Genomic DNA, 12293 nt, shown 5'->3' on the forward strand with positions numbered 1-12293 from the left:
GGGAACAGAAGAGAGAGACAGAGAAGAAGGAGAGGGGGAGGGTGGAGAAGCAGATGGGCGTTTCTCCTATGTGCCCTGGCCGGGAATTGAACCCGGGACTTCCACATGCTGGGTTGACACTTTACCGCTGAGCCAACCGGCCAGGGCCAAGAGTTCATGTTTTTTATAAAATAAAAGTTCCAACTCACATCGGAAAAATCAAATGTAAAATTTCATTTTATTTTAAAAATGCAGTTAATGCAAAGATAAAATAAAGAATGAAAGCTTCCTTTGCACTTCCTTGGGTGCTACAATCCACAAGACTGACTACTCTTTACAGATTACTTTTTATTTATGCTAAAAACAGATAATGCTCTTTCAAGATATACTTGGAAAAGACTAAACTAATTAGGTGTCATTAAGACACATATAAATCCTATAGCAAACCTAAAAAGAAAACAATGCAGTAAGAGGTTATTCAAACATAGATAATGTTTGAATTACAAATATGTGAGTATAGTAGTCATTTACATGCAATTTTTCAAAACAGGCTGCAATTATACCTCATCTCCACTACTTACTATTATCATCCTTAACTAAAGAAAAGTGTTCTTTCTATAGTTTTGGGAAAACCAAGACAGGCTTAATCCTCAAGCTAAAGTCAATGGATGTATCTTCCACCACACCTTAAACACCATCCATTGCCATCCCATGAAGCGCCTTTGCTTAGAGCTGATGCTTCTTCTGTAAAAGTGTGACTCCTCTCTGGAGGAGTTGATGCAGTAAGAACTCACACAACTCTAGGTGGGGATTTAAAGAAAGTCTTTGGTAAGTGCCTTAGTTTCCAAAGGTTGCTGTAATAAAGTACCACAAACTAGATGGCTTAGAACAGAATTTATTCTCTTAAAATTCTGGAGTCCAAAATCAAGGTGCCAGCAAGACCACACTCTCTCCAAAGGCTCAAGGGAAGTATCCTTTGTTTTACCTAGCTTCTGGTGGCTGCCAGCAACCCTTGGTGTTTCTTGACTTGTAGATGTATCATTCCAACCTTTGTAGCCACATGGCCTTCTCCTGGTGTGTCCGCATCCGTGTCTCTTCTCATAAGGATGTCAGTCATGTTGGTACAGAATGACCTCATTTTAACTTGGTCACATTCACAGGTACTGGGATTAGGACTTCAATATGTATTTTGGGGGGGATACAATTCAACTCAAACAGAACGACCAAGTTTCTGCTGAACCTTGGACATGAGAAATGTTCCATTTGTTAACAATACATTTTACCAGGAAAAAGAGTCTTAGCTCTGGGTTCCTGAGAAAATCAGTCTTCCTGGGCTTAGTTCACATTTCCAGGCCTCCTTCTCTGACTGTAAGAATTTGCACTTGGTTAGACACTGTCAGTTACTACTATCAGCACCTTACATATCATCATCCCCTGCTTCCTCAATGAAAAGTTGCCAATTCTAGAATATAATGAGTCAGCTAGCAAGCACAGAATTTAGGGCTGGTAGAGATGAGGATGAAATTAGGAAAGAAGGTTGGGGAACTCTTCACTTTTCAGATATATGTGCTCTTTTCTTAAACGAAATGAAACATGAAAAGAAAAAAAGACTCCCCCCAAAACACTTGTGTGTTTTTGTTAATATATGTTTGCCTTCTATGGAAGTGGTTATTTGTTTAGCCACCCAAGTTAACATAGTGGGTAAATGTGTTGTGACTTCTCCAGGAGTCAATAGTTCAAAAGGAAATCTTAATTTAGGATTCTCAGACTGGCATCTGACAGTTCAGGTAAGAACTGCGCTGACACACACCAGTATAGTTCAGAGGTGTAAATTTGGGGTGTGGATGGTCATATAAAACAGCACAGGGTCCCTATGAAAGGCAGGGTGAGGCTGGCCTATCCTGGGATGGGGTCGTTCAGTCTACTCTTGGCACTATAGAGGCCTGGAAAATGTAGGCCATTCCCTGATTTCATAGAGGAAATAGGTTAGTGTGTGATTGTTTTTAAAAACCACACATTACTTATATTGTTTATCTTCCAGCCTGTCAGGTTCACTCAGTGCCACATCCTACGTTCCAAACCACTAGAAAAACAATCCAACCCAGCCAGCATTTATTGAGTGCTGACTGCATGCCTAACCTCCTGCCTTATTATGTGCCAGACCTGCCCATTAAGTCCTGAACGGCGATGACTTGCGCTCAGCACTGGATTGGTAGTTTTCTCTATCACTTTAAGATTCCGCTTTAGGCAACTATTTGGTTTTCTGGCGAGGTGGAACGCAAATTGGCAGCCTCCTTCCTTGAAGTAACTGCAGCTCGAGGCGCTCGCGCAAGTCAGCGGGAGGGCCCACCGGGATTACCTTGAAGGCCGGGTCTAAGAGGCCACCGTGCGCGCTGCGGAAGCTGATCAGGCAGGTAAAGAGCTGTCCATCAGCAGAAGAGGGGCGTGGTTTTCACTGACGGGCCAATCACCGGTGCCACTCTTAAGAGGATGCCCGCCCCGGGAATTCGCCCAAACCCAAACCACTGAGCATGCGCTAAGGTTCCTGCGCAAATTCTCCCTGCCAGTGGGCCCCCTCAGCGATGGGGTCAGGGTTGGGTTGGTGAGGGTTTCCACAAAAAAAGAGGAGAAAAGGAGAAAGGCGGTGGGTGCCCTTTAGCGGCAAAGGTTATGTGAAGAAGTTTCTCTAGCGACCGCTGTCGCTAGCAGCCGCCAGCTTTTGGATCACGTTGGGCTCCCAGACTGGCGCTTCAGGATTTCCCGGGCCCCGCGCTTTGCTGTCCCGCCCGTCTCAGCCGCGGAGGGGCGGCAGACAGACATATCGTATAATTTCAGCCAACTGCAGATTATTGCCCTTAGTTTATAAAAAACATAATGCGAAGCTCAGAAGTTTTGATCCCGTCCAAGGTGACGTAGCAGGTAGACCTAGCGGGCTGGGGTCTGAGTGACTCGCAAGCGACTGTCCTGGCCCACGACGTCCCTCTCCCGGATAGTCCCTTAGGTTCCTAGAGGCTTCCCATAGTTCGCTCGGCGCCTCTGTAGGTGAAAGAGGGGATTTAGGCCGAGGAGCGCCCCACGGGTGCCTGGGCGCTCCGTCCGGCTCCGCACCTCCGCGGCTTACGAACGGCCCGGTGCTCTCTGGGTCCTGGATCAGGCCACTTTCTAGAAATTCCCATCCCCTCGGCGCTAGGCACACAGGGGGGCGTGGTGTCCCGGGGGCCGACGCTTAGGGTGACCGCACAGTCCCCAGGGCTCTGGGGGGATCACAAGCAGGGAAGCCAGAGTCTCAGTGTACAGGCGCCGGTTCCCGGGTCTTCGCCCTTCTCCAGCCCGGGGCTGTGCACCCTCCCACCGGCGTGCGCGGCCCTCGCCTTGGGTCGTCGGTCGTTCGGCCCAGGAACATCGGGCCGGAGCGGAGGCGACCCCTGGAGTCCCCGCCTGCCCAGCTGGGGTTCCCGCACGGCTCAGTGTCTGCAGCCGGCTGCCTAGCTCCCGCGCCGCGCAGCGCCGCGCCGTGCGGGCCGGACAGCCCTGCGGGGCCCGCCGTCCCGCCGCGCCGGCCCCTCCCCCGTCCGCCCCGCCCCACGCCGCGCCGGACACCCCGCCCCGAGGAGGCGGCCCGGCGAGCGGCCGCGGAGGAAGGTTGGTGGCATGGGGGAGCCGCCGCTGCCACCGCCACGGGCACGGTTGCCCCTAGCGAGCCCAGGCGCTGCTCCGAACGCGGGGGGCTGCGGACGCCAAGCGGGTAGCCTCGGAGCGTGACACGGCCTGGAGGACGCGGCCAGGGAAGCAGGCGAGCGGCGGCGCTGGGAGCCGAGGGCGGGCGGGGCGCCGAGGGCGCACCTGGCGGCAGCGCGGCCCGGCCGGACCGCGGGAGCGGGCGCGGGCGCGGCGGCGGCGAGGATGTCGCAGCTGTCTTTGCCCCCCGCCTCGGCGGAGACTCGGAAGTTCACCCGGGCGCTGAGTAAGCCGGGCACAGCGGCCGAACTGCGGCAGAGCGTGTCGGAGGTAGTGCGCGGCTCGGTGGTCCTGGTGAGTGCCGACGAGGGGCAGAGGGAGGTGGGCGGGGGGCCACCTCCCCACTGCTCTTAGAAGTTGGCGGGGCTGAGGTGGAACATCCGACCCTGCTGGGTCTTCAAGATTAAGAGGTGGTGGGGAAGTGGGATTGGGGCGTTGATTAGGGGACGAGGAACGGTAGTGGAGGGACAGCAACTTTCAGATCCCACCCTGCGTCCGGGGGTCCTCGCTCCGCTGCCGTCCCTTTCCTGGGAGTAAGATCGCCATCTCCACCTAGCCCTCCCCCGGCCAGGTTAGCCCCCTCTGCCAATTGAGAAATGACTCTCCTTCCCCGCCACCCTCAATCCCTTCCACAGTCCCCTTTTGCTCCGCTATGTGAAGGGGGTTGGCACCTGTGGCGTGGAAATGGGAGCTTCATTTTCCAGTCCGCAACCCAGGGTTGGACATAGCCCTGCGGACCCTTTGGGTGGGCCGATCTCCAAAAGGGAAGGGGTTCCGCATCCTCTTCACTCCCTTCTTCTAGCCGGCATCCTGAGGTTTGGCCTCTTAGAAGGGTTACAGGGGCATGGTAGGAAGGAACCCTTGGTAATTCCAATTTGGTGCAAATTACTGCGAAGCTTGGAGATTTGAAACAAGCGAAGCAAGCAAGCAATTTTAGATTAACCTGGTTGTAGCAGAAGGTCTTTGGAGAACGGGCCCCCTGGATGTGAGGGAGATGAAATTTTAAATCAACTTTTCCACAGCCAGGGCTGGACCTACTATATTTGGAAACGTAGTAGGCCTGATCACTGGGATGGTGCGGGAGAGGAGCGACGTTTGAGCAGTTTGAACAGCAGTACGCTCCCTAGGGCAGCTGGAAACTTTTAGTAGCAACTTGCTTGTCGCTGATGTTTGTTTTCTTGAAAGGGACTTGTTTGCATGTGTGTGTGTGGGGTGACTTGTGGTGTTAGAACGAAGCACGAAGATGGGCCTTGGGAAGTGCTTCTCTGGGTTATTGTGCTGTGTGTGGGGTATCATCAGGGTGGAGTGCCAGGTCCCTTAATAACAGGGGCTGGGGCATCTTTTTGGTGGCAGATTGACGCCCTTCTTGGGCAGACACAGGATGACATGAATGATGTTTGTGGAGATTGGAGATGAAGTTTCACTGATTTCCAAATTCAGCTTGCTCAGTTTGATTTTTCTTTCCATTGCCAGCTCTGCCAACTCACTCCAGATTCTGCAAAGTCCAGTTTGTCTCATAATAAACAGGGATTTTATTGTTCAATTTTTCTGAAGTTGATCTGTTGATGATAAGGAGTTGGCAAAAGACCAGAACCCAGCACCTCATCCTTAACCCAAACTTAGGTGCTTTTGCCTAAGTAGGATGTCTGTATCTTCCCAACTTTAGCCAATGTGTATATGTTAAAGATATAGCTTGCAAACATATGCGACATCTTTTCTGTTTTTACACAAAACTTAGTTCTTTAAACTGGGGTCTATTGTCCTCATCAGGGATTTGAGGCAAAAGAAGAGTAAATAAAACATGACTGTACCATGATTTGCAAGTGCATGCAGACTTGGACTGAAGAGGAGCTATTGATTTAATGAGCCATTAGGTTGAGCACAGAAGCGCCAGGGTAGACACAACACTGCTAATTACTAAAGTGCAACAGTCCTTGAATATCTGGAAAATGGCTTACTGATAGTGACAGTGTCCATTTCTGTTGTGTGACATATTTCTACTGTGTTACCTTATGACACTTTAATAGTATATCTCTTTGCTCAGGATACACGTAAGCATGAGTAGCCAGACACCTAGGTGGTGTCTTAATTCCTAGTGTTGTCTGTCTATAGTCGCTTGTCTGATGAAACCTGTGATGAAACAAATACAAAATGTGGGAAAGCATGTGTGCCTGCTCTGGTGAGTGAAAGGCTCCCCCTGAATGGGAAATGCATTGCAGTGGTTTTGCATTGCAGAAGGAAGAATTTGGGATAGCTTACAGATACTAAAAATTACCCATAAACCTCACTTCCCTCACCTCCTGCCAGCTCCTCTGCCACTGCCTCCTTCTTCTTTCTGCTCCCCAGTGTTTGCCAGGAAGCCACAGCAGGTGTACCTGCCACACAGGTTCCAGCTCCGCTCTGTTTTAGGATGATCTAAGAAAGTAACTCTGATCCATGCAGGAAGCAGAGCCACAACCAAGCCAGGGTTTGGAATCCTGAGGTCCATCGATCTATGCTTGAATGGAAATATTACGCTGCTCTGTCTTGGACGACTTGGGTCAGTGCTAATACAATGCCTGCAGTGTAATAAACTCCCATCAAATATTCTTACCTAGCTGTTCTGCAGATGGACTAACAGAAAAAAAAGAACAAGGTATCGATTTAACTAGCTCTTCCCATGCTTCTAGTTTTGATAAGTGGCTTGTAGTTCAGAAACAACAAAATCAGGCCCTGGCCGGTTGGCTGAGTGTAGAGCGTTGACCTGGCGTGTGGAAGTCCCAGGTTCGATTCCCGATCAGAGCACACAGGAGAGGTGACCATCTGCTTCTCCACCCTTTCCCTTCCCCTTCCCCTTCCCCTTCTCCCCCCTCCCCCAACCATCTTCCTCGCTGTGGTTTGATTGATTTGAGCACATTGGCCTGGGGCTCTAGAAAGGCTGGTGGAGCCTCTGCCTTAGGTACTAAAAATAGCTCAATTGGGAGCCGGCCCCAGATAGGCAGAGAGCATGGACCCCAGACAGGGGTTGCTGGGTGGATCCCTGTTCGGGCACAGGTGGGAGTCTGTTTCTATCTCTCCTCTCACTTAAAATAAAAAGATAAAAAACAACAAAATTAAATAGTTTATTGGGTTATAACGGCTGCCATTTAACAAACTTTAAAATGTAAAATTGAGATGAGCTCATAAATTTTTTATTGTTCCATAGATTCATTTTTTTTTAATGTTTAGGTTTGTGGACCTTTAGAAATGGTGCTGTATTAGTTTATTTGAAAAGCTTGAAGAAAGGGGGAGAGAGAATAGTGTAATGAACCTTCATATTCCATCACCCAGATTCAATAATAATTATCAAGATTTTGCCAGACTTGTTTCAGCTGTTCTTTTTTTGGTGTGATTGTGAGTTCCAGGCTTCCTATCATTTCATCCCTATATATCTAGAGTGTATTATTAAAAATAAGGATTTTTAAACATAATTATAATGCCATTATGATAAAGTTAATAATCTGTTGATGCACTATTCAGTGTTTCCAGATTACTTAAGAAATGTCTTTTTATTTTTATTTTTTTTAAGAGAAAGAAAGAGGGACCAACGGACAGACAGGGAGGGAGAAAGATGCGAAGCATCAACTCATAGTTGAGGCACCTTAGTTGTTCATTGATTGCTTTCTTATATGTGCCTTGTTCTGGGGGCTCCAGCTGAGCCAGTGACCCCTTGCTTCAGCCAGCGACCTTTGGGCTCAAGCCAGTGACAATGAGTTCGTGTTTATGATCCCACACTCCAGCCGGCGACCCCACGCTTAAGCTAGTGAGCCTGTGCTTAGGCTGGCAACCTCCGGGTTTCAAGCCTGGTTACTCAGCATCCCAGGTCTATGCTCTATCCACTATGCCATCACCTGGTCAGGCTTAAGAAACATTGTTGGGCAGATAAAATATATTATGCTCACTTTGTTAAAGATGGTACTGCCCATGTGGAGGCCATCACCCAGGTGATATTAATGTGTGTTGGAGGCGGGCTGTGGGCAGGCAGAATCCTTGTAGTTTGGGGCTTGGTTTTGGGATTAAGCCTTTCCCACCCTTTTTGATGTGGGGTGGTACAATCCCATCATGCCCCAGATAAGTGACTTTGTATTAGAGACTTCCCTATTTTGTATATTGGATTAAAGGTTTGGATTTCTACACTATAAAATGGGGGCAGAACAGGAGCTTGCTCTCTTTGGTTCCTGAGATTATCATTAGAGGAGAGAGCAAAGAGGAGAGCAGACGAGGCCATGTGGCCAGGAGAAGCAGCCAAGATGGTGGAGTGTTGAGTGAGAAGCCAGTTAGTGCAGAGTTTGTGCAGAGAGAAGGAAGAAGATGGGGAACAGAGGTGAATAAGTCTGGTGAGCTAGAAACCTTTGATTCTAAAAAACTCGGATAAGTTAGTAGCTTTGTGAGCACTGAATGTGAGTGGGTTTTGGAGCCCAGTGTGTGTTTTTACTTGCCCGCCGGGTGCAAGCTAGAATTAAAGATGACAGCCCATCAGTTTTTGGCTCCGTTGTTTCTTTACCGACTGTCCGAATCCAATGGGAACCTGCATGGGCCGGGCTGCTGTGATAGTGGCCCTGGCCACTGGCTTTACAAACATCTTTGATAAGTAAGTTTGTTCTGATAAGGTTCCAACAAGATTTGCAAGCCTTTTCAAATGTGGTTTGCTCTTACATGAGCCTTAGAGGTATGATGGAGAGAACTGTCTGGGAAGTCAGCAGTCCTGGTTTTTTTTTAAATTTTAAATTTTTATTTTACAGAGACAGTGAGTCAGAGAGAAGGATAAATAAGGACAGACAGGATGGAGAGAGATGAGAAGCATCAATCATTAGTTTTTTGTTGCGTGTTGCAACACCTTAGTTGTTCATTGATTGCTTTCTCATATGTGCCTTGACCGCAGCCTTCAGCCGACCAAGTAACCCCTTGCTGGAGCCAGCGACCTTGGGTTCAAGCTGGCGACCTTGGGGTCTCGAACCTGGATCCTCGGCATCCCAGTCCGACGCTCTATCCACTGCGCCACTGCCTGGTCAGGCAGCAGTCCTGGGTTTTTAATCCTAGAGGTTTAGTAGTTCGGAACATAGGCTCTGGGGTCAGAGCACCAGGGTTGTAATCTCAGCTCTACCTCTTATCAGTTGTGCAGTGTTAGGCATATAATTTAGCCCTGTTGTGCCTTAGTGTCCTCATCTGTAGAGTGGAGATAATAATCGTACTTAAATTATAAGGCTCTTAGGAGGATTCAATGAGCACCACAGGCAAAGTTCTTAGTGCCTGGCATATATTCTTCCAGCTATTTGAGTCACCTTGTGCAGCTGCTTTACTTCTCTAAACCTCAGGACTCCTATTCTGTTAAATAAGGGCTTTCCTGGATTGTTTCTAGAGTCCCTTTTCCCACCAGCAGGCTTTGACTCTAAGCTGCTTTTATAAGAGTAGATGTACTACTAGTAATATTCCAGTAATGTATACCGAAGAAAATGTAACTTATGATTCTCAGTGATGAAAAATAGAATCCTCACGATCCTAGAATTAGCTTCCTGTGATTTGGAATCATCAAGAGGGAAGCATGTAAAAAATATATGCAAGCTCAGAAGAAAAACTAGAAATAATTCCCTGAGCAGAGTTGAGTTGTGTTTGCTTTTGGAGCTCCTGAAGGCATTTTACCTTGGGTCTCTCAGTGTGTCAAAGATAACATCATAATGGCCTAGATTTAACAGTATACCACCCAGGGCCTAAAAATACCTTTTCTCTGAAAGATTTGTTAAAGTACTGTGACACAGCTCTTTGCATGGGTTTGCCGACTGTATGCACTTGGGTATTGATGCCCAAGTCATCTGGCTGCCGACTTAACTTACTGATCTTATCTCAGTATGTTCAGTTTCAGACTCTCCTTCCATGTCAAACCCCTGCCAGCAATACCATTCTGTGCCCCATGGAGATCCAGCAATATGAAATGAAACCAAGCCAGGTCATTACTAAATTTTCCTTTGTGTTACCGGAGGAGGACGGACAGAAGCTATGGAATGATAACCTCCCAGTGGATGTGCTTGGCCTTCCTCATCTCTAGTTCAGTCAGCTCAGGATTCCAGTATTATCTGAGGTAATGTGAGACCTGCGTGGTGTTCTTTGAAATGCTCTGGTAACATAAAACCTCATTTTGGCTGTAATTTTAAATCAGATATGTTAGTAAATCGGCAACTGAACTGGCCCGAGCTTCACCTCACTGTCTTTCTCCACCCTCTGGTGGAGCCCTAACAAACAGAAATATCCCCAAATACAGGAAGCAGGGTGGAGGCCCATCTCCAATTAGATAATCAGCAACAGGTTCTGTTTCTTTGGCTGTAGTCTATTTGAATAAGAGAAGATGGGAGGGCCTTGAATTTGCAAAGGGAAGGAAGGAATTGTGAAATCGTTACCCACATTTATTGCGAGTCCGCTCTGTGCTAGGACTCTTTGCTGTGTGCTTAGGATATGTTCTTTTGTTAGGGGAGGCCCTTGGAGTTATGATCTAAACAGGTGGAAAGATCAATCATCTATAAAAAGATGGATGATAGTACAAAGGAGCAAATTTAAAGGGTCAAATGCTTGTGTCAGAGAATTGAGGAAGATGAAATGATAGAACTGGTGTTTTGAGAAAAGGTTTATGAAGAATTGAACTGGACTTGGAAGATGCAGACATAAGGGGGCATTTTTTTTCCAGAAAAGAATGTGAGATTGAGCAAATGCTTAAGATGACCAGGTAGTCCAAGAGGAAGCAGGGTAGCTTGGCCTAAGAGAGGCAAGTTTTAGGGAAAGAAGTTTTGAGACATACAGGTGCCAGTTTTGGAAATAGTTTCCATGATTGGCTGAGAACATACCGTAAAATATTTTTTTCTTGTCTTTGTTTAAACCTATTTTGGGAAAGAGGTTTAAACCAGCCTATGAACATATGCTTCTTAGAGAAGTCTCCTCCTAAGTATAATCTTGGGGTAAATGTGATAGTTTTCTGTCGTGCAGGCCCAAGGACAGGATAGAGGTGTCTGGTATGGAAGAGAAAACCCAGAAACCCCTGTGTGTGTAAACATTTACAGTATCATGTGAGGAGTCAAATACGGTGGATGTACCATTCAGTAAATGCTGTTGCATAAAAACAATGTTGGAGCCTGACCAGGCGGTGGTGCAGTGGATAGAGCGTCGGACTGGGATGCGGAGGACCCAGGTTCGAGACCCCAAGGTCGCCAGCTTGAGCACGGGCTCATCTGGTTTGAGCAAAGCTCACCAGCTTGGACCCAAGGCCCCTGGCTTAAGCAAGGGGTCACTCAGTCTGCTGTAGCCCCACGGTCAAGGCACATATGAGAAAGTAATTAATGAACAACTAAAGTGCCACAACAAAAAACTGATGATTGATGCTTCTGATCTCTCTCCGTTCCTGTCTGTCTGTCCCTAGCTATCCCTCTCTCTGACTCTCTCTGTCTCTGTAAAAAAAAAAAAAAAAAAAAAAAAAAAAAAAAAAAAAAAAAACAATGTTGGAGCCCTTAAGTTGCGTTTTAAAATAAATTTTAACTAACCATAGGAGTTACATATAAAATAATAGAAACAGCGTAAATCATGGGTGAATAATTATGTAAGGGTGAAGAAGGATTTTTAAAGCATGAAATGAAGGGGAAAAACCAGTTTGGCCTGAGGTTGAGAGGTGAGCCATGGCTTTGCCACTGATGAGCTGAGTGAGACCTTTGAGGAAGTTACTTCACCTAGGCCTCAGTTTGCTCATTTGAGAATTGGGATTTCTAGGTATTATTATCTTAGAGAGTTATTTTTTTAAGATTAAATAAGTAATGTATGTAAAGTACTTAATTGTGTTTAACAAATGTAAGCTTGTATTATGTTAATAAAGGAAAACACTGATTATCTTGACTAAATAAATAATGGGGTCAGCGTTTATTGAGCACTTACTAAGTCCTAATTATGTGTGTTAGGATTTTACACATGGGAGGGTAAGTCACCTCAAGGTCACACAGCTGTAAGTGGGTGATGTGGGTCTTTAACCTGGGCATTGTGGCTTCAGACCATGTGTTCTTAATCACTATGCCTACTGCCTTCCCATATAAATAAACCTCTGTTCTATATGTCACAAGTACCATAAATGTAAAAGTTAAATAATAAGCTTAGAAGCAATGTTTGTACTCTATTTATCTGTATCTATATCTCAGCCATAGTGTTAAGTTTTAAAAAATATTGAGAGTTCTTACAAATCAATTAAAGAAAAACACTCCAGTAGAAAATGGGAAAGGTCATTAATAGGCAGTTCCTCAAAGAAAGGAATACAGTTAGCTAATAAAGAGCAGAAAAAAATATTCAGCCTTGTTAATTAAAGAAACATTACTTAAAATAAGATGCCATTTTGTTTAATAAATTTGCAAATTTGCAAAGATAGAAAAGGTATTTTTGCAAGCATGGGTGAACTGGGCATTCCTATTTGCAGGGCTATGCCATTCCACAACCTCAGGGATCCCGTTCTCATAGTATTTTGTGAGAATACTATCTCCTGCATTTTATAACATGGTGAATGATATAACCTTTTTGCAGTTGGGCATATGTATCAA

At 46.4% G+C, this 12293-nt stretch overlaps 1 protein-coding gene and 1 long non-coding RNA gene across 9 annotated transcripts in view; one reads left to right on the forward strand and one right to left on the reverse strand.

Annotated features, from left to right (window-relative positions):
• Positions 1 to 198: 198 nt before the first annotated feature.
• On the reverse strand, positions 199 to 3526 carry LOC136402804 (uncharacterized). Its single transcript, XR_010751036.1, has 2 exons — positions 2339 to 3526; positions 199 to 1345 (listed from the first exon to the last, which is right to left on the reverse strand). It is a non-coding gene; the product is annotated as an uncharacterized lncRNA (long non-coding RNA).
• A 72-nt stretch (positions 3527 to 3598) lies between these two features.
• The window catches only part of DOCK9 (dedicator of cytokinesis 9), a 342320-nt gene continuing 333625 nt past the window's right edge, over positions 3599 to 12293 (forward strand). For all 8 annotated transcript variants that reach the window (XM_066380623.1, XM_066380629.1, XM_066380647.1 and 5 more), the window contains exon 1: positions 3599 to 4011. In XM_066380623.1, coding sequence (XP_066236720.1) covers positions 3883 to 4011 — 129 coding nt within the window. In that variant the 5' untranslated portion in view covers positions 3599 to 3882. The remainder of the gene's footprint in view (positions 4012 to 12293) is intronic.

The sequence above is a fragment of the Saccopteryx leptura genome, chromosome 4, assembly GCF_036850995.1.
Source record: "Saccopteryx leptura isolate mSacLep1 chromosome 4, mSacLep1_pri_phased_curated, whole genome shotgun sequence".
Lineage (NCBI taxonomy): Eukaryota > Metazoa > Chordata > Mammalia > Chiroptera > Emballonuridae > Saccopteryx > Saccopteryx leptura.